This window comes from Passer domesticus, chromosome 11 (assembly GCF_036417665.1).
Source record: "Passer domesticus isolate bPasDom1 chromosome 11, bPasDom1.hap1, whole genome shotgun sequence".
Lineage (NCBI taxonomy): Eukaryota > Metazoa > Chordata > Aves > Passeriformes > Passeridae > Passer > Passer domesticus.
Genome location: NC_087484.1, coordinates 16790251 through 16812455, shown reverse-complemented (window position 1 = coordinate 16812455; position 22205 = coordinate 16790251). Strand labels below are relative to the sequence as shown.

Sequence of the window (22205 nt, the reverse complement as noted above, 5' to 3'; positions counted from 1 at the left end):
TTGATGCTCAGACTTGGAAAGCTTAACTCAAATTGAAGTGGAAAGCTTGTTGGCGGGAAGCACTTTGCAGTGTGTTGGTTTTAAGAGGTGCAATAAACCACTCTAATGGTGTGCCAATCCTCCAAACTGTTCCATGGTATGAGGACAGATACTGCATCCATGATCTAGGCTCTAATCTTTCTGACATCTTACCCAGACATGCTTACCACAACTAAGAGTTACGATTTTTTAATAGGCATTATTCTTAATTTGAAGCTGTAGCTTAAAGACATTACAGCCTGCTGCCAGAGCTGTGATGTATAATCTGCAGAGGTTTACCCCCCCATTAGATATTACTGCACAAGTGACTTAAACCTCCTCCCTCAGTTAAACAATTCTCTAAATGTCATCACTGTTTACAGTATTAGCAGAGCACTCAGCAACGATGATCTGTGCTCTGACAGCCTGGGAGCCCCTACAAGCAGCAGCAGATTTACACTTTGCTGAAAACTGGCTCATTATCTGCAGCAGCAAAACTCCTCTCATAAATAGTCTGGTGTGCTCAAGCTGCAAATGGAGTTTGTGCAGACTGTAATGAAATCCACTTCCTGAGCGCTCTCCCAGGTGTTTGAGCTCTGATTTGTTCTCCTTCCACACGGTGAGTGCTGCAGGGCCCAGGGGCAGCCAGGGGCACTGGTGTGTGCTGCAGTGGGATGGGCTCGAGGCCACTGGGTACAGCAGGAGTGTCACAGAGAAAAGGGCTCAGGGGTGCCACAGCAAAGCAGGGCCACTGGCCCTCTCCTTAATGGGTCTGCAGCAAACTGGGTGCTCCAGGACCTCCCAGCAGCTTGCTTTCAGCTGTTATGGCCAGGCTGCATTTCTAACTGGGTTTCTCCTAATCCTGACTGGCTTCAACTGGGATATGCCATGCTACAACATGTCCACACACAAACACGAGGTTGGTAACTGCTAAAGCTGCTATTCTCATTAAATTCTTGTTCAGATTTCACTATGTCCTTCTCTGGATGTCCATTCAGAGCACTGAGTTCTTTGGTCTGATTATCTATTAGATGAAACAGTTTTTCCTTCCATCAGCTCTGTGTTTGCTGTTTTTCATGTCATTGATTGCTCGTGTGCTCTGAGATGGGAAGGACAGGACCTCCTGATCTGCCTTCTCTGTTCTTCCTGACCTGCTGTGCTTCAAGTTTGTTCTTTCTCTTCTGTTGTTTGTCTTCCTGAGCTGGAAAAAAAAAGCAAGCAGCAGAAAATGCAAGAGGGGGAAGATCACTGCTGTTTACAAGAAGAGCTAAAGCCTGTCTAACATCAGCCACAGAGGGGTTTCCTGTGTAACTGAGGTAAGCACAATTTGTTTGGGAGGGTTTTTTTCCTTGAGATCCATTACTTCTGGTTAGACTTGGCCTCTTCCAGTCTTCAAATGCTGAAACACCCTCCAGTCCCTTCTGTCGTGGTGCTTGGGGATCTGCTGCCATGCCTTGTCCTGCAGGACAAAGAGGTGGCAGAAAGCACTGTAGGAGCAGCCCAAGATGTGCTGCAGAGGCAGGGATGTGTGGGGCAGTGGGGGGTGACAAGCCCTGTCTCCTGCCCTTCCTCCAAATGCCCACCAGACTCTCTGTTGGTGTTCCTCCCGCTCTGGTGCCAGGGACAATGCTTGGCTCCTGCTGTGTTGGTCAGTGCTCCTGCTGAGGGGTTTGTGTGTGGAGGAGAAGACACAGGTCCCAGCAATCGTGCCTGGCTGCCACAGGCAGGCCCAGAAGCTCTCAGAGAGCCCCAGGGTGGGAAACCTTTCATCCAAGCAATTCGGAGAGGCATGAGTGGCCTAAAAGACAGAGAGAAGTGAGAAATGCCTCTGTCTTTCCATTAACACCATGCAACACTCCCTGGTGGTTGCACAGCTCGGGTGCATCACAAATGAAGCTCCCTTTGGCTGGGGTGCAGGGCTGGGGAGAGCTGTGACCCCGAGCCCACCTCCCTGAAACAAAGCAGTGCTGCGCTGTGAATGACTGCAAATTTTTCCTTGTCCTTTTTTCCCGTGTGCTTGTGAGTGTATAGCACCAGAACCTTACAGCAGCTCTCATCCATTTACCAGCAAGGAGCTGCTGATAAAACCAGAATCCACGGAGCAACACTGGATATTTATGGAGAAGGGCTGGCCCTTGGCTCCATTGTTTGTAGCACAATGCTTTACATTCAACAAGGAAGGCACAAACCAGTTACAGTTCAGCTAATCTTACTGATCTTGTTTTAATTAATCCCTTTCAATGGGAGTTCATTTCTATTGGCACAATCAGCCTGGCAAAGGCAGATACTCCTGCAGGAAGAAATCACCCCAGAAAAATCACTCTTGAGATCAAGCCTGGGAGACATGAGACAAACAAGCAAACCAGATATACAGAGATAACAAAATAGGAAATTGAAGAACAGTTTATGCTGCTGTCTCTCCTAAGTTGACTGAGTTGTTTTGCATGTGTGACTAATGTTGCAGAGGCAGCTGGTGCTGCCAACAAGAGCCAGCATCTCATCAGGACTGATGCAGCACCAGCCTGGCTCTGCACATGCTGGAAAACAGCAGGAGATGGAGATGGCTGCTGGGAGCCTCTGAAGTGACCACAGAGGCTGGGTGCTTCCAGCTCTGTTCTTTCCAGTGAGCCTCCTTTGGGCTGTACCTCCTGCCTGGAGCTGCTCCTGGGACTGTGTTCTCTGATCAACTCCCACTGGGCAGATGTAAGTGTCCTGCAACAGCTACTAAAAACTTCAGCAATGTTTCTATTTTAAATATAGGAACATAACAAAATCCTTTCTAGGTTACTGGAAAGGGTTTGTAACTTAATGCCCAGTTACAGCAGATTTTAACACAAGGTTTAAAAGCTTAGAAACAGCATTAGAGAAAGGAGAGAGCTTTAGAGCTTTGCCTTAGGGATGGGACATATTTCATAGACATGGTCTCTAAAGACCCATACAAAGTCTGGGAGACATCTACTGATGGCACTGGTGGACTCCCACTGAGCTCAGAGCAGTCAGGTTTTTGCCATTAATTTCTCTGTAGGCATTAACAGAGCACAGCTAGCAATGTGATAATGGACTCTGCTACAGCTCTGCAAAAAGTGAAACCAGAGTGTAGTAAAATTTAATATTTCTCAATAACAGCAAATACTCTGAATTGTGAAGATGCTATAGATATTGCAGAAACATTTGGTAACTAATTGGCCAGAGTACTTGTGAATACTTTTAGCATTTCCTCTGCTAGAAATGGAACTGAAAAGGCCAAGGCTGATGCAGTTATAATCCCATTTCTGTATTTACTGTGTTATATGACCTCAGGCAAGAGCTGATCAACAAATTCCTGACTGTGTGTGCATTGCAGAGCATCTTCTCTCTCTCAGCCTGCACCTCTCAGACATCTCCTGGGGTCAGTGTGGGCTGCAGCACTGTGTTCAGGCAGACCAGCAACGGGCCTGTGTGCCTTCTGGACTGCTGTGGACCCTTGGCAGCAGCCCCCAGACTCCCAGATGCCATTTCCTGATTGCCAGCACAGGCAGACAGGTGCTGGTGGGATGCTGAAATGGGGAGCAGCACTGAGGGTCCCAAGATGTGAGTGAGAAGAGCTTTCACTCCTGGGGGACGTGGGGGAGTGTGGCTGGAAAAGCTGGCTTGGCAATGCAGAAAGCTCACCCCATGGGTTTGGGTTCATATTGGGTGTGGCAAAGAAATCAGAAGTGGAAAAACCTCCAGAAATTTCTGGAAAGCCTGCAGCTATTTGTCTTTAAAAGTAACAGAGCTTGTGTCCTCTTTGCTGGCTCATGTTTGCTGCACTGCAAACTTGGCATTCTCAAGGCAGGTGAGGAACATGGGGACCAGTAACTGGAGCAGCCTGACAGAGCAGGAACAGATGTAAAACTTCCCAGGTCAGGGCAGCCCTGGCAAACTTGACACCACACTGCTGGGTGCCCTGCTGCAGTGAGAGGGGATTCAGCTCTGGGCCTGCAGGAGCTGATGAAAAGCACCCAGGAAAGGGTGAACCCACCTGAAGGGATGAACACACCTAAGGGGTGAACTCACCTAAAGGGTGAACTCACCTAAAGTGGCCATGGGAAAGAGCAGAGAAGGGGAGGGTTGTGTTCCCCTTTGGTGGACCCAAAGCTCCAGCTGGATTCTCCTCTCCTGAGCATGCAGGAGATGTTTCACCAGAAAGTCCCTTGGGAATTGATTCATCTGACAGATACATGCACAAACACACACAGAGCTCCTGCAAGGGCTGTAACACCAGGTTAGACTCAAGAACATTCTTTGCAGATGCAGTAACTGACTCTGTGATTCATTTATCTCGTGACTCTGTGTTAGCATCAGAGCTGCAGCAATTTCAGATTTAAGGAAGATCCACCCTGTAAGTAAAAGAATAATTTACATTGAAGTAGCTAATTGGCACCTCAACACTTTAATATATCCACTTACAATTGCATTTGGTGTTAGAGAGTATTATGTGAGGTAGCTAATGACACTGTCTTCCTTCCCCTTTGAGCTTTTTGCAATGGGCAGAAAACCATCTGCAATAAGAGGCTGGTCTCTGTAAATGACTTGCTAAATTGAACTGGATTCTCAAAATTAACTTTAAAAGTCAGTTGAACTGCTCTCCCAGCACTGCAAAAGCTGAAAATTATATCAAATTCTAAATTACATGTGAAGAAAGCAAACTGGCTAGTTCTGGGGACCAGAACTATGGCTTTTATATGCTATTATCAGTAATGGCCCCTGACAGACTTCTCTTGAATAACAATACTTCCATGGGTGGGAGGATACCTTATTCTTGATACAGGATATTTTACATTAGGCTGTAGTTGTGTCTCAACATATTTATATGATATGTAATTCTCCACTAATTCTCTTGCCAGAAGGAATGCAGAAAGCCTCTTACAGATGATATTGGCCACAGAAATGCTGAAAAGAAGATCCTATTTTCTGCTTTCTAGCTTAAGAGAGGAGAATGATATTTTCTTTCCTTGAAACAAGATTTTTTATGCTGAAAAATGAAAGTCTCCTTTGAGTAAAGCAGTCTGCAGATTCCTGAACAGGTAAAAACCCCTAGAAGCTAAACAGAAAGGGAATTTTCAGAAGAGGATATATTTCATTTTATGTTCAGATGATTCTTACCTTCAATTTGTACTTCATTTTTATAGAAGAGCTTTAAGAACAACTTCAAGAGCTGTATAAAAATTTGTGTTGTGTGAAATGCAGTCTTTGGGTTTCCATAATGTTTGGATCTATGTAAGTGTTGCAAAAAATGTTGCAGGGATAGACTATAAGCATGTCTGTCCTTACGTGGCCCCAGCCACTACTCCCTGGGCTCCCAGGCTTGAGGATCAGGCTGATGAAGAAAAAACCTTCCAGAGCCTGCCCAAAGACAGTGTCCTGTGGCAGGGGAGGGCAGGGGAGCTGTGCCCAGCACAGCTGGGAGCAGCTCTGTCCCCTGGGAGGGCTCCCCAGCCAAGGGGCAGGCTGGTTCCGAGGTATCCCAGCTCCTGGGGGCTGCAGGGCACTGCAGGGTTGTGCCCTGCCCCTTTTCAGAGGTTATAAATGCTCACTGGGTGGGTTTCAGCATGTTCCTGTGGGGCACTGGGAATCAGTGCGGGCTCTTCACAGAGACTTGGACATTTTGTCCTTTGCTCTCCTCTTGGGCTGGGGAAGGTGGTGCTGTCACGGCTGTGCTCCCACACCCTGCCATCCTCTGCTGCCCTCTGGGCACAGGGCAGGCACTGGGGCTCTCCAGAGATCTGGCTGCACGTGGAGCTGTCACACACTCAAACAGGACATGGACAGGGGACATCGTTTGTCTCCATGTAATTATTGGTCTAGATGGCCAAACCTCGGTACTCAATGAAGGCAGCAGGGCTGCAGTAAGTTACCCCAGTACACAATGTGGCTATTTGTAAGGAAAAGCCAACCCCAGTGTTTTCTTAGCTTTGCCAAGGCACAGCAGCTTGGAAAGATGAGCTGTTTTAATGTAGATGCCCAGTTTTGGGCAGCCAAATTGTTTCACAGTTGCAAAAGTCATAATATTTTTAGGAGAACAGCATCCCTGGCTTTAGTTTCTTTTGCCAGAAAATGGATAAGTAACAGATGCACTGATGAGCCAAGGCTGGTGCCTTCCTTGTGAGAAAGTCAAGCTGAAAACCTGTCTCCAGCTGCCCCAGTCAGATCTGGTGGCACAAATGGTCCCTCACACCTCATTCCTAACCTGTGAATGTCAAGCAGGGTCTTGCCTGCTCTCCTTCCATATTTTCTCCTGTCTGCAGCAGAAGCTGCACTAAAGCACCTGCTGCTTTGTACATCTCAGTAGTCTTTGTCAAAAGGGGGGTAAATCACTGCAGTGCCTGTGCTCACCCAGCAAGGCTTTATAAAGCAGTGCACTCCTTCTTTGGCTCTCAAAAGATGTAAAGTAAAAAGGTCAAGGTATAAATCCAACTTTGTGCTCATAGGATATGTAGGAGGACAAATAATCATATCTTGTCAGGCTAATGACTCTTTAAATTATTTCCATCTCCACACATAGAAAGTCACAGCTACTGAAATGTACAGCTCGCTAGGTAAAATGTGCAGCTAGCCTAGAATTGCAGTACATCTATTTTCAGGTGCCACAAAACACATGTTCATCAAGAAGGCTATTAAAAAATTCATTTCCTAAAGACATCAGCACTAGGCTATCGAGGAGATCAAGTACTGGGTAATGAATTTCACAGGCAGCATAATGTGCACCATAAAAAGGTGAGCTATGAGGCAAAGTCATTTCCACAGGAAAAAGGTAAGTGTCTCAATGGTCTTGGCATAGGATAACTATATTCTACTTTATCTCTGCAGTTTGATATGTAAAGTATGTATTTTTAAAAGGTCACTTTCTTTTTATATTTATAGAACAGTCTGCTTTTGGCTGTTTCTTTGGAGAGGTGCTATAGGGCAGGAGTTAATTTAAAAAATACCCAAGCCAAAGGTGAAGTTCCACTTTTTTTCCACTCTGGATATTTAAGCTGTAGGAACTGGTCAGCAGGGACTTTATCCACAATAAAATAGATTCAGAATTCATAAAGAAGATGATTAAGGCAGGCTTACTGACTCATGCACTAAGATAAGTCAGGAGGATGGTAAATGGAAGAAAAGGAAATTACACAACCTGACTAACAAATGAGTTATCCAAGAAAGTAACCACTGAGGTGTCAGCTCAAAGACAGAAGGCTCCCAAAGCCTGAGGCTTCCCAGGGGAATGCTGATCTTCAGGCAGTCTCCAATCCCATTTCCTCAGGATGATTCCATTACTCTGCAGCAGGCCCAGGCTCCCAGTTGCCATTTATCTTCCCTGTGGCACATGGTGGTAGTGAGTGACAGGGGTGGGAGGCCTCCCCAGCCTCATTCATCACCTGGCTTTGGAGAGCACTTCAGCCAGCATCCAGTATTAAGTTACAAATGTAAATGTTTTCTTTAGCAGGGTTAATGAAACAAAGCTAATCACATTTTCTGGCTGCCTACTTGTGAATCAGATGGATGGGAAAAGGTGTTTGAGCAAGTATTGATTTTACTGAAATTTTCTTGGAAGGTTGTTGTCAAAATACTGCTCCTCAGGAACTTGACCTGCCTGCCACAATTTATCTTGGCATGTTTTTTAATATCCAAAAACATGGGGCTGCCAAGGCAGTGCCAGGCACTGCTCTGTCCATGGTGGAGGATTCTGGTTCCTGCTCCACATCTTCTCTGGGCTGGGAATGAGCTTCAGCTTAAAACCAGCCTCGTTACGTGGGATATCACACAATTTCCTGGCACGGAAACAAATAGCACCACGCAGCACAGAGCTGTGAGAAGCTGTTAGATCCACCTGCTTTGGGTCAGATATAAATAAGACTGATGCAAAAGGTGTTGCCTAAAGGAGAAGCAGGCAGCAGCTTTGAACTCCTGTTCAGCGTCAGAAGAGTGCAGTGTGCTGGCTCTAAAAGGAGCCAAGGAGAAACAGCATGAAATAAAACAAAATCAGTGTTTTTGTTATAAGTAAAAAAGTAGCAAGTGATAAAGTTTGAGGATTTGGCAGCTTTCCTTTTTTTCTGTTTTTTTACAGTTGCGTAATTTTCAACAGTAATTTTTCTTCTAGAATAAGAATATGCATAAACTTTTCCCTGCAGACAAAGATCCTATGGATGAAATTGCTCCTTTGTCACAGGGAGGAGGCTCAGGAGGGCAGAAGACAGAACATCTTGGCATTAGAGCAGCCACTGTGCCCCAGCTATTTGTAAAAGTTTGTGCTGCTGTGGTTGTGTTCAGACCATACACTCTGAGTGAGGAGAGGGCTAGGGTGCTGGAATTTTTAAAATAGAAATTAGAAAGTCAAAAATGCATTTAAACAAAGTTCAGCCTGACTAGTGCTTCTAGGAAAGCAAAGTCTGAGGCCACGGGTAAAAGATCATGAGTTTGCACAGTAACATTTCTATTGTCTAAATTACCCAGTAGAATATGTTGGTAGTTGCAGACTTACATAAAGAATAAAGTTTTCCAATCTAGTTTGTTGGGTTTTTTTTCCTTAGCCTCTTTCAGTGTGCTAGTTTCAAAAAGTTTCTACCTTGTTGCATTCATGTTTGTAAGAAAAAAAAATCAGTTGATAGTGTGCTGGATCTGAGTAAATTTACCCTGGCAGAAAACAGTTTTCCTGTCAGATTATATTTCCATTCCAAATTTTACTTGCAGGATTTAACATATCTCATGTTGTTATGCTAAATTAATATTAAGCAAGGAATGTTGGGATTTTCCCCTTTTAATGATTTATCTTTGTTTTTTACCTTTTTCTCTGTGTGTATATGCTGTTCCTGGCCTGGCTCTTACACATTGAATAGGGGAGTACAAGAAGATCTAAGTGGTTTGTTGTGATGCTATGACATTTATTAGCAGGTGGCAAAACATGTAGCCATGGTAAAAATGTGTTTCTTTGCAGAAATTATATGTTGCATTTCATCCAACAGTCTCACACCTTCTCTTAGGTCAAAGAGGAGAGAGAAAAGTGGGGATGGGGGGTTCCTTTTTGCGTTCAGGCTCAAGATATGTACAGTGTGAAACCAAATGGTATCTAAAATTTGAGCTAGAAAAAATGATCCACTTAAAGGAAGTATGATTTTGGAAAGAGTTTAATAGATGTTTCACCTGGAGAGCTCAGCAGACAGATGCTGTGCCCCTCCTTTCTGTGTGTTGGCATGAGCTTAGGGCAAGAGGAAAATAACCCAAAAAGGCTTTCCCAAGGTGACCCTGTGCAAAGTTCTGTCAGGGAAGACCCCACTGTCTCCAGCAGGTGAGGTGTCCCAATGGTGGTGACTGCAGAGCAGTAGGAAAACGCCCTGATGTGGGTGACCCCCTTGAAAAAGGTGTGCTCAGATTTGCATAAACACTTAGTTCTCATTAAGCATTTAAATGGAGTGGCACAAAATGCACCCCACAGCTACACCTGAATGGATTTATTCTAACTTAAGCAAGAAGCCAAACAAACCCAGTGGACCCAGACTTGCTGACAGAATCAGGGACACACAGAAGTGGTATAAAGCTCATAATTTCTTTTAGATCCTGTGTTGGGTCCTGCTCATCCAGCCCAGAGGACCTGGAGGCTTTGTGGCACTCCCACCAGGGCATTCCATGAGAGCCTGGCTTCTATGCCAGGATAAGGCATGGGGCTCTCCTTTCAGGGTGATGCCAGGGAGGGTTTTGGGAAGCATACCACTGAGCAGCAGTTGTAGGGGCTGGGCAGTTGCCAAACAATCCCTCTGCAAGATCTCCTTCCCCAGGTGTGTAGGATCTGCCTTGCTCATGGGCTGCAGGTTTTTGTATCTTGGCAGCTCTGCATGTTGTGCCATGCCATTACACAGCAGATCTGCTGAGTGGCTGGGAGGAACTTCTAAAATAATTGTGCCACAGTTATTCACCAGGGTACATTACATTTGGAATCAGAGGTCACTTTCCTTTCTTTACAAGGGAAAACATTGTGAGTGAACCTGTAATTTTGCATACACTAACTCCAAGATATTTGCAGATACCAAGTGGTTTCCTGGAATAACAGCCTCTCTCAAGAGAAACGTCAAATGCATTTAATCAGCCACATTTAGAGCTCTGCTACATCTACAAATGAATTATTAACGATCTCAAATGTTTTTGAATGATCCAAAAGTCAGGAATAACATGGCTCTTCAGCTAATCAGCTGTGATTCAGGGCTTCTCCTTTCCACTTTATGCACTAGAGGCTCTGCACCTGCCTGCTGCTGCTAACTGGAGCTCCTGTAGCTCACATTAACCTCTTTGGAGGCGCCTGGGTAGCAGAACAAACGCAGAGTGCAGCTGACATCCAGCTGTGTCTGTATGGATTTGTGCAGCGCGGAGTAAACAGCCGTGGAGCCGGAGGAAGGATGCTCCAGGGAATGCTGCAGTCACCCCTGCACACCCCCAGAGCTGCTCTGCTCCCGTGGTGCCATGTGTCACTGGCTAAGGGCTGATGGGCTGGCTCAGGTGTGTCTGGAGGTGCAGGTTTGGGTCATTAGTGCTCTCATTAGCAGCAGCAAGAGGGGCAGGGTGGAGCTGTGAGACAAAGCACAGCTCAGGCTGCCTGGGCTCCAGCCCTGGCTCCCCTTTGTCATGTTAAGAAAACCATGGCTTATGTCACTTCTCCTGCAGAACAAGTGTCTCGTAAAGTGCTTGGGGAAACAGTTACAACTGTCACATTACATGCAACTCAACCCCCTCCACTGCACCGTGGAAATACGCTTTTAGAAGGAAATAATTGCTACAATCTCATTTCTCCAGTCGAGGTAATTTGGTTACATTAATTTTTGAATCAACAAGTGTTCTCATTTAAGAGCTCCAGCTGACAAAATAATGGAATCATCAAGAGGCAGATGTAAACAAAGCACTTGCAGTAGCATATGAATTAATGAAAAAAACAAAACAGCATTTACTCTTATGGGTACTAATAAATGAATTCTAGGGTATGTACAAAGAAGAACTACCTCAGATCCTGAGGAACCTGTTCAGTAGCTTGATGTATTAGGATCAAATACAGAATTTCTGTTCAATCTGCTTGTTGGGGAGGACCTTAAATATGAGGAGACAATGAAGCAAGTTTTAGGAGGAAGATTTGAGCAGAAACATTTTCTTTGCTGGACAAAAGCCACTGACACACAGAGTATAAACCAGCTGCATCTGGGATGCTGTCAAATCATAACACAAAAAGGGAATTAAAAATCTGTTCCTCACTTTGCCCGAGTAAAAATTGCAGGGTGGTCACTTTATTTTGTATATAATTATAGTAATAAGCTTGATAGTGTATCTGTTATGGATTATGCATTCTGTGTGCATTATTAACAACATGACTGTTTGTCCCACTGCACCCATAAGGAAAACACAAACCACAGACAAATGAAAGCAGAAGCAGCCATGGCTATTAAGAACAATTAAGTACTACACAGCCTCTCTGCAGGGGGAGGCTCTGGAGTGGTTTAATGGAGCAGATCTCATGATGGGATGTACATTTGGATAATGCTGTCTTGCATATTCAGGTATAACTATTGCTCTGCTGCAGGAGCCCTGGTTGCATAGCAAGAGGCAGCTATAGCTACCAGGAGAGTGCTGCCTATTTAATATTTTCTCATTTCATATAATTCCAATAGAGAGTTGCAGATGAGTTTGTTAAAAATAAAGCTCTTCATAGGGAGATTAGTTGTCTGCTCTCTGTGGCTTGAAGAGGGAAAAGTACCGATGTAACTTCTTAACTTGAAATCAGGTTGACACTTCCACAAAGTTCTGTTATTTCAAGCACAACCCCCCTTTTGTTATTTGTGAAGATGAACCACAAAGTCCCCAATGGCTTCCACACACTGTGAGTGAGGTGTTCTTCTAAAAAGTGATGTAGTTACTCATGCCAAGATTAGCATTTTCTAAAGCTTGTTTCCTCTTCCACGCAGTGTCTGACAGCACCTGTCCTTTTATGCATAGGTTTGTACTACTGGTTTCTCAGATCCAAAGTCATTCTGGTATCCAAAAGTGTCATTGAGCTCTCCGTGAGCAGGAGCCTGGAGGCAGCCAAACAGCTCCCCAGGGCTTTGGTCAGCTCAGGAGCCTGGGTAGCCCAGGGCAAGGGAGTGCTGCAGGCTGTGCCAGGAGGGGAATGACGCTCAGGGACTCCCACCTGTCATGTGTCACCACGTGTGACATCTCTTCCAGGTCCTACACATCCCTGGAAAATCAGACATGTTGTTGTCTGGTGTGCATTCAAGGAGCAATGGCTGGGACAGGGGCTGAGCTCCCGTCTGCTGTGAATGCTCGGGGTAGTGGCGACACTGCAGATTAAGTTTTATTTCTGCAGCCTTTGTACTTCATTAGACATTGCCTTGCCAAAAATCATCCCCACCCCACTTAGCCCAAAATACCTGCAGAATACCACAGGGAAAACCACTTTTAAACTCTAATCCTGGAAATGAGCTGTCCCAGTGAAAACCGCCTCTGACTCACAGAGTTATGCAAGCACATTTCCTTCTGAAAAGAGCCAGAACCTTTCCAGAACACCTACTGCAGGTCATAACAGGAGCTCAAGGGACATTTCAAGTGTCCAGATAGTGTGCTGAATAGTAAAGATTTTCTGTGTATTTATGTGACATGTAATGGTCATTTCATGGAGAAGAAAATAATATTTGTATCAGACAAACCAACGCTGTTCCCCACAGGGGAGTTCCCTGCCTGCCTAGCCTTGGAGCCTGCCTCCTTCTTTGTGGTTGTCATCGTGAGAAATGGAGGGGGACTCATCTGCAGAGCTCCCCAGAGCTCACCTAGGAAGGTTCCATTTTGGTTTTTTTCAGAGCTTCATCATCAAGTCTGTCTCAGATCATTTGTGTTCCTCCTGCTGCCAATAGATACTGATATACCTCTTATTTATGTGAGGCCAAATTTTCTGTTGTAGGTAATGCAGTTATTACACTGATTGACTTCAGCAAGCTCTTTAGGTACCCCCAGTCCTTATGGGTAACACCAGTTGATGTTCTTTATGCTTACAACTTAATTTGTAGGAAAAATAATATATTTCAGAAGAGTCATCTCTAGAAGTAAAAATTTGTTTCCAATTAGTATGACTTTATCAACAGTCACAAAGAAACAAAGTCGATTGTCCAGAAATAATTTATTCATCAACAATAAAACACTGAATAGAAAAAGCCTTGTAAATAAAACTATATATATATATAATGCTTTATTTTTTATTTGATACTGCACAAAAACCACTACAGACAGTAACAAAATAATCCAATTAATCTTAAAAATTTCAAATTATAATTGTCACTCTTCATTTATCATGTTTTATTAACAATGCAAAGGTCATTTGTTTACATGTTATACTTTTACTTGATATAATTAAATTGTTTCTTAAAACACTTGAAGCAATTTGTTGTTTGCCCCATAATTTATAACATATATCAATAAACAATATAACAGCTCTGAGAAAGATATGCAGACTGTTCAATGGTAAATAGTCTACCATAGGTTGTTTAGTGTGAGAGCAGGAATAAATCACAACTGAATCGGGATAGAAGTCAACACATTGAAGAGAAATAATACTCGGGGAACAATTACATGTTTTCCATTGCTCGCTTGGTGATGTGATCTCTTTCAAGCTCTGATTTCTCCTGTTTTAGATACTCCAGCACCTTTGCCAGCATATCCTCATCCAGGTACTGCCTGCTCTGTGTGTCATCAGCCTCGCCGGCCATGGAGAGCCTTTTGCTGAGCGAAGCCAGCTTGGCAGCCTCCTGTGGTCCCAGCTGGTTTAGGTGCTCTCGGATGGCCTGCTCCAGGTGCTCCTCTTCCTGCAGGCTGCTCTCCGAGGCGGCAGCCGGGACTCGTTTCATCTGGTTGGTATTGATCACTTCGGGGTATTTTGCCAGCACCTTTGCCAAGTAATCAGCCAGCTCTTCGTCCTTCTCGTTCAGTTTCTCGTACTCCGTTTGTCGCCTTTCCAAGTCGTTCATCCAGGCAGCTTTAGGGAACAGGTGTCCTTTCAATCTTCTGGGAATGTAAGACAGTCTTGGCAAATCATTTTCTTGATTAAGACGATTTAGTAAGTAGGAGGGATTCTGATTAGCTAAGTTGTCATTTCCCAGAAGGCTGACAATATCTTCAATATTGAGGTCTTCAGGTAGATTTTCTGGAATAAGAGGCTGCTTCATGTACCCGTTTTTAGAGTTTATATTATTTTTAAATATATCACTCTGTCCTAGATTGGTTTCAGTTATCTCGTCAAGGTCTTCTGGGAATTCCATTTCCTGCTCAGCTTCCAACCTTTCGCTCTGAAGCTGCTTTTTTTCTCCAGCTTTCAACATGTCTATTAAATCCTCAGGAGGAATTTGCAAATTCCTTGAGATTTCTATCAGCTGAGCTATAGCCTGAGGATCAAGTTGTTTATCCAAAAACATGGATGCTCTTTTTTCCTCAAGTTCTCCTCCAGTCCTTAATTTCCTATTCCCAGCACTACCCATCAGCCTCTTCAGGTAGTAATTCATTAGTTTTGAAACATCCTCTGACACTTGATCTTTATTTTCTCTTCTTATTTCATCCTCAAGGTAGCTGAGTTTTCCTGATCTTTTCATTTCGTCGTCAATCTCCTCTTCGTGTTTATCAATTTCCTCTTTGCTGTCTTTTATCTCTTCCTGGGTTTGGCTTTCCACTTTCTCCTCTATGGGATTCCAATCTTCTCCTCCAACCACATCTTCATAGGCGATGTTATTCACTTTATACACATCATCTTCATCGTCTGTATACAATTTCTGGTCCTCATCCAGCCTTTCTTTCTTGTGGCTGCTGGGTCCTGCCATCTTGCCCAGCTCCTGGAACACGGACTCCAGCGTGGCAAGGCTCTGGGGGGTGTACTGCTCTTCCACGATTTCGTTGGTACGCTTGAAGGGACTGTCTCTTGAGCTGTCTTCATAGTGCCCCAGCGGCATCTTGAGGTACTTCTGCCACCTCTCAGGCCACTTGTAAGCCTCGTAATCATCAGTTACTCCAGCTGGGAAGTTGTTATCTGAACTCAGACCGTAAGGTTTATTCTCCTTTGGGCCAGCTTTTGACTCCTTCTCGGCTTGCCGCAAGGCTTCCAGCATTACCTTAACCCACTGGGACTCATCTTCAGTCAGAGAGTCCCGCACACCATCCGGGAGGTGAAGCTGGTCCTTGCTGTCTCTCTGTGGGAGGAGGAACGGGACACTTTGATAGGAGCTGTAGTCAGGGCTGCTTTCTCCCTTGTTGGTTTGCTTGCGAAGGTCCTCTATGTATTCCAGGGCCTTGATCATATCGGGGTTTGGGAGCCTTTGTAAGTTTTTCATTGCATAGTCTGGGTCTTTCTGAAGCAGCTGGTGCTGCTGGAAGGAGGCTGCATCAACCCAACAGATCAGGACAAAGAAAAAGCTGAGAGCACAGGCTGCTCCAGGCTGGAAGGCTTTAGTTTCTGCCATGTTTAAAATATTTCCTTTGAATAAAGAAGAAGAAAGAAAAAAAGAAGCTGTTAACACATGGCAACAGGCTTAGAAAACAGAGCTATGCAAGAAATTTCTTATCTCTATGCTCCATGTACTTTATGAACATTAATTGTCCAATGGCAGCACCAAAGTACAAAATGACAATCCTATATAACTCATGAAATACCCATAGACACACCTACATGTCATTTTGATCATGATAACAAAGCACCTAAATAACAAAATTGATGTATCCATACATTTAAATGCTGCTCAAAATACTAATATTAAAACTACAGACTTTGTGAGATTGCTCCATAGGGCATCTAATTTCATGCCAGGACAATACTGCTCAATGGTGCTAAACTGCAATAAAATTAATGTGATGAAGTGAACATGACATGTAAAATTACTTGCAAGTTTATTTATGTCAGCACTGATAGTACTGAGGCTATTATTTCCTTTGTTTTGATATTTCACTCAAAAAAATTATTTGTGTTACAAGGGAATATCAGTTAATGACTCTATGATTCATCTTCCTAGGGCAATGATCTCTTTTATGAGAGGAAAAATATAATTTATCCTAAAGGTATAAAATAATTTTACTGAATCCTTGAAAGCCCATCTTGGAAATGAGCTCAGGTAGGTAGGCTCTGAGTGGTGATTTCATTCATTTGCTTATTCATTCATTCCAGCAGAAATTGAATCAGGTCCCAGGACAGGCAGAAACATGACCACTGGCAAATTTGGTTAGAATAGATCAGTAGAAGCCCATGTCTGCCCCGCTTACACCAGACAAAAATAAACTCTGGAACAGAACTGGGGAAAATACACCCCTGACAGAATTAAGATGATTACAGCATCCCTGAGTATGAGGACACAGCAGCAAAAGCCCAACCTTGCAGGGAGCTGGGCACCCTCCACACGGCACAGGGGGAAATTGCCATCAGTCTTTCCTCAGGACACGCTCAGGCACTGGCACACTGGGGCCACAGGATAGATGAGACTTTCTGGCCCAGTTACATTAACAAATAAAGTACAATAATGAGAAAGGAATGATAAAGATATCAGCTGCTTTGATTAATCGACCTATTTTGGTTCCTTTGGTTTTTGGCTTGGTAAAAGCATCCTGTTGAGACTCTGGTGGTTCATGAGAGTCTGAAAGAGCTGTGTAAACCTGTGTTTACCCTCTGCTGGAAGCAGAAAGGGAGCATGAATACAACTCATTTCAGTTCACTTGTAGATCTTTCCACTCCATTTTTGTCCTTAATGTGACTTAACTAAATAATTAAAGCACTATCAGTTCAGAGAGCTGCTTATTTTCCCCCCTTCAGTATGCATGAGCAGGCTAACAGGCGTAATAGCAAACAATTTCCCCAAACATTTCTGACTTCAAGCCTGGATACATTTGAGCATTGATTTCACAAATGATTAGTTCAACAGCTAATTAGACAGTCCCACCCTCCGGATCTGAGTTTGCCCTGAGTCAAAGCCAACACATTGCTTCATTTTCTGTCACAGAAAAGGCACTAGCCCTGTACATAAATGTATAGATCCATTAAAAAAAAAAACAAACAAGAAAACCCCAAACAACCAAACATCACCTAATTTTCTATCTCTGTAGCAAATAAGTGAAATTAAGACTTTCTTTTTCAGCAGCGACTGGTTATTAACAGAGTTCTTTTGATCAGCTCATGAGAAAGTGTCCTTTCCAAGGGATGGGGGAAGGGAGAGTCATTCTATAATCATCTGCCAAGCACCTCCCACTCACAAAGACCAGGAACTCACCCTCCTTCGCTGCACACAATTTGGATTGTTACAGCCTTTGCAAGAGCTGTCAGCATCCCACAAGAATCAAAATGTGTGCACCCAGGCAAAGTTTAGTTTAGTGCTCCACAAGGATGTTGCTCAATTGGGTATTTCCTTTGCAGGGATAACAGACATTGGCTCCTTTCTCCATATTTTGTGTGCATTTGCCTCTAGGTCAATTTTTACTTCTAATTTATCGGTAGATGATATTTGAAAGCCTTGTCAAACAGATCTGGGAATGATTTCTTTTACAAGCTCTGAGTTCGGGTCATAAATCTTGTCAGTAAATATACTGCGCTATCCAAGGCAAGAGGATTCCTCCCCAATCTTTCAGACTTTGATTCCACGTTTGTTTTTAAACCAGGACATTTTAGCCTATCTTTAGGAAATATTGTAAACATTCTCTCCTGTGCCTCTCAAAGGACAATATGCTAAAACAGCTCTTTTGTCTCCAGATCGATAACTGTGAAGCCACTCTAGATGGAGAGCATATTTTCTCCTCTATTAGAACCTAACAAACAGGAAAATCATCTTTTAGCCAACAAATGAAGATGAAGAAGCTCCTCTTTACAAAATTAGGCAATCATGATCAAAATTTAACACATACAAAGGCAATACAGACTGAAAAAAGTTGTCTAAAAAACAGGCACAGAAAATATCTTCTTTCTGGGATGTTTCCATGGTAGCAGTAATTTTCTCTCTCATTCTCCTGGCAGTTGTTTCTGATGTGACTCTAATGTTTTCCAGTGAAATTAAGCTATGAAAGCCCATAGGTTTTTCCTATAGATGTGTCCCTGCTCTGACAGACTTAGGTGAAACATAAGAACAGTTTTCCATAGGGAAAAAAATATATCATGCACTCTTCCTCTCGTTTATTTTTTGCAATAAAATAACACTACTGCAGCAAATTTGCCTTGTTTAAAAGCATCTTTAAGCATCATTCCACCACCTTTACCCTGTGGAAGGTACAGAAAACACAAACAAAACAAGCAACGAAGGGTAAAAGCCCAAACCCACGGCAGTCCTAGTGCATGTAAGGACTGTTTGCGTGCGGATCCATCTGGGAAGTGGCTCGGGGGGGTGTTGGCATCGCAGGGAACGCCGAAGCGCGGTGCGGGCATGGCTCCGGGAGCGCTCCGCTCCGTCTGAGCCCGGCTGACAGCGCACGGCTGCGATGTCCGAGCACTCACACACGAACATACCTACATCTTTATGTGTATACTATATACATAGTGACAGGGGCGCATTTTACAGAGCTGCGCTCCCTTGCAAACCCCAGCCGCGGCACCGCCGCCTCCCGGTGCGACTTCCCCGCTCTGTCGGTGCCGGCTCCTCCTGCGCAGCCCTGGGGCTCCTCCGCGCTCCCTACATCCCAATCTGCATCCCTGTATCCCTACATCCCTGTATCCCAATCTACATCCCTGCGTCCCGACGGCCCTGCAGCCTACCTGCGCTGCCGCCGCTCCGCCGCTCCGCCGCCTTCAGCACCGGGACAGCGCCCGCTTATAGCGCCCGCTGGCCGCGGCCCGCCGCGCGTCACGGCCCCGCCCGGCACGGCCCCGCCCGGCACGGCCCCGCCCGGCACGGCCCGGCACGGCACGGCACGGCACGGCCCCGGCAGCGGGAAAGGGGGCAGAGAAAACGGGGAGACAAATACAGAGCGGGGGAAAAGGCACGAGGGTAACAGGGAGAGAAAAGCAAGGCAAGGAAGAAAGGAGGGGGAATGGGAAAAAAAAAAAAGGTTTAAAAATAAAAAAGAAAGAAAAAGGCAGGCGTGATACAGGCAGTGCCTTCTGCTTCTTAGGCTGGGAGGAAGGAGTTGATGAACCCGACCCGCACCTCGCACCAAACCAGCAGCAGGGCACACGCCCAGGGCTGCGCGGCTGGAGCGAAGCTGGGGGCACACGGGGCTGGAGGTGGGTGCCAGCCCAGCTGTGAGGGTGACTCTGCACCCCAGGGTCGGTGTGTGTGTGTGCCTGGCTGTGCCCATACCCTGGCAGGAGACAGCCTTTCAACAGCTATGGCCAGCAGGTTTTTTTTTTTATTTTCTCATTAGTTCATTGACCGAGCTATTGTGGCACATTTCTGGCACTGACACAGGGCAGGGATAATTCATGGCCTTGTCATCATGTGTAGGAGGCCCTGGAGCTCTGGATCAACTAAAGATGGGTGCTCCTGAGGCAGGGGGCTGAGGGGAAGGACACCCCTCCATTGTTTGTCTGAGGTAGATGGATAAACTGGAGCACGTTGGGGAAATACAAGGCAGGTTCCTCCTGCCCCAGCAGCCCCCATCCCAGGCTGTGTCCCTGGCTGTAGTGGCTGTGGCATGGAACAGGGGCCAGGCTGGCACTCCTCTGGATGGGGATGGAGCCACAGAGGGACCACCCATCCCTGGGGCACTGCCAGGCACTGCTGAAAAGGCCCTCATGGTTTCACCTCCATTCTCAGCACTCAAAAAGGGCAGCACTTGCACACCTGAATCAGTGAATACCACCATGCCACAAATCACAAAACACAAGGTGTAACACATGGCTTCAGCTGATAGGTCAGAGTTTTACCTTGTTCCTTCTGCTTCCTTTCTATTACAGAAAGGTTTTTTTGCTCTGGCTTTTAAATAAGGATTCCTTTTCCCCAAAAATAAATCTTTCCTGACAATTTTGACCTTTTACAGCACAAAATGAAAAAAAAAAACCCAAAAACCTAGGATGAATGTACCTTCCAAGCCAATAAACATTACAAAATTAAATTATTGTAAGAACAGTAAGCTAGAAATAATTGTAGCCATGAACAGGCAACAAGAAAATCCTGGCTGCATTTGCTGTAGCTGACATGGAGATCTGGAAACAGAGATCATGTTTCGCCTCACGCAGTTTTATGAGTAAAATACAGTACCAGTTTTTGTGCTGAAACTCTTCAGAAGCAGCTTTATTCTGGCCCCAGATTCCATCCAACACATGCACTTTCATTACCAGACCCAGGAAGAAAAGAGCCCAAAAAATACTGCATTAGTGCCCATGATAGCAGCCCTGAGGCAGGGAAACAAAGGCTTTGCTGCAGTCAGCAGAGGGCAAGGTCCAAGTGCCCTCTGAGCAGCTGGGAATGCATTGCTGACCACCACACCCCCTCCAGCAGGGCTCTGCATGCCCACAAAACACAGCTCTGCACACACTGCTGCCACTGATACACCTCAGTCCACGCACAGGATACTCAATGTAATCAAAGCCAACAAACAAAATAACAACAAAAAACACCCAGCAGAAAATTACTCGATTCAGACTTTCAGGAATTTTCTTGTGCTTCTGCAGGTGTTTCCAGCAGGCTCTTGTGCATTCTGTCACCAAATGACTGATACTTATGGAGCAAATCCTTTCCCATTAAATCATCCTGTTGAACCCCATCCATCTATCCCTGATCTTCTGCATTAGAGCACATTTCAGACAACCCAAATTATTTGGCACATCAGCAAGATTCCATCCTCCTTAACCACTCACCTCAGATTTACAGCATATAAAGTCAGCCAGACACTTGGCTTAGGTCTCTGCTGTGGCTATTCTGGGTTCAGTGGATAAAATTTTCCAAAGGCTCTCTAGAATCCATCTGTCAGTTTTACTCCATATCAAAAAGTGTTGCCTGGACTTTGTGCTTAGGATGGATTGCATCCACACAGCCCTGTAAGGAGGGCCTTACTGAATGTACTTTTTTTGGTCATGTTGAATGTACAGCATTCTTTTCCTCAGAATGAGTCATGCGGCTGAAAATTGGATCTGTTCTGTCATCAGAAGTTCCATGGCATTTTATACAAGAGTAAGATCACATCACAGCATCTCTCAATTTTAGGAAATTGCATTAGAATTAGCTCAATGTCAACTGCTTAAGCAAAGGAGCGGGGTAATCTTGTTTTTCCGAGTGAATTTTGACCATGGGCATCCTTTTGTGGATCCTGGGAACAGCCCAGCTCTATCTGCAGTGATTTCTCTGAACAGCTTGCCTTGTCACATGCTCTCCCTTACCTAGCCATGCATCATGAGAAGATAAAAGTTAATCAATCCACCCTTCACCTTGCAGCAAAAGGCTTTGCTTTCGTTTCATGCAAGAAAGAGGGCATGGGGTTGGGAGGGGAACTTCACTGCAGCAAACAGAGGCTGGAGGGCTCCAGCCCACTCTGTTTTGTCGTACCCCAGCTGGAATATCATCAGTGGGGAAAGAAAAGCAGGGAGCTTGTCTGGAGGAGGAAGCATGATCTGGCAAAGGGCCCTGGGGTCACTGTCCTGGTGCCCCAGGACACACCAGAGCCAGGGGGAGAGGGTGCCCAGAGCCACAGCCCTTCACGGGCTCCCTCCACACCTGCCCAGCTCCCAGCAGAGGGGGGAGTGATGATCTGCCTGGGATCACCCTCCCAGCACATTTCTCTGGGGCTGTGGCCCTTTTCTAAACACCAGAATGGTTTGCACTCCTGCAGCTCAAGCTCTCTCCTCCTCTAATTGGTGCCACCAAGATCAGCACTGCTTAAAAATAAAGCAGGGTTCTGTCAATATTGATTATTTCCCTCCCTTCTTCTGTTTCTAGTGGCAACTAAAAATAATTTACAATTCATTACAGACATGACATCTCCTGCAGAATACATGCCATTGTCACATTTAAAATTCAGTCCATATCTGACTTGAATATCTTCATTTACTCTGAATATAATGAGAAAGAGGAGGTTTTATTTCCTCAGAAAAGCTCATCTGCCATCATAGATACAGATTCTTTTAAATTATTTTAATTTTAAAATACTTGAGCTCTGCTTGTATCCAACATCAGACTCATCATTTTCTGCTCATTTTGCATGCTTGAAAGATCAATCACATTTGTATGCAAATATTTTTGGCCTCCCTAAATTTAGTGCACAATAAATGG

The 22205-nt window shown here is 44.9% G+C and overlaps 1 protein-coding gene and 1 long non-coding RNA gene across 2 annotated transcripts; one reads left to right on the top strand and one right to left on the bottom strand.

Annotated features, from left to right (window-relative positions):
* The first annotated feature begins 940 nt into the window (after positions 1-940).
* Positions 941-5077, top strand: LOC135278584 (uncharacterized). The gene is made up of 3 exons (XR_010346033.1): positions 941-1334; positions 2087-2721; positions 4887-5077. It is a non-coding gene; the product is annotated as an uncharacterized LOC135278584 (long non-coding RNA).
* Positions 5078-13225: 8148 nt separating this feature from the next.
* On the bottom strand, positions 13226-18889 carry SCG2 (secretogranin II). Its single transcript, XM_064385988.1, has 2 exons — positions 18755-18889; positions 13226-15508 (listed from the first exon to the last, which is right to left on the bottom strand). The coding sequence occupies exon 2, from the start codon at positions 15492-15494 to the stop codon at positions 13617-13619; it is 1878 nt and encodes a 625-aa protein (XP_064242058.1). The 5' UTR covers positions 15495-15508; positions 18755-18889; the 3' UTR covers positions 13226-13616.
* Between the last annotated feature and the right edge of the window lie 3316 nt (positions 18890-22205).

Bases quoted from the DNA above. Each gene is read 5' to 3' on its own strand.
- SCG2 (XM_064385988.1), bottom strand. From the start codon at position 15,494: ATGGCAGAAACTAAAGCCTTCCAGCCTGGAGCAGCCTGTGCTCTCAGC.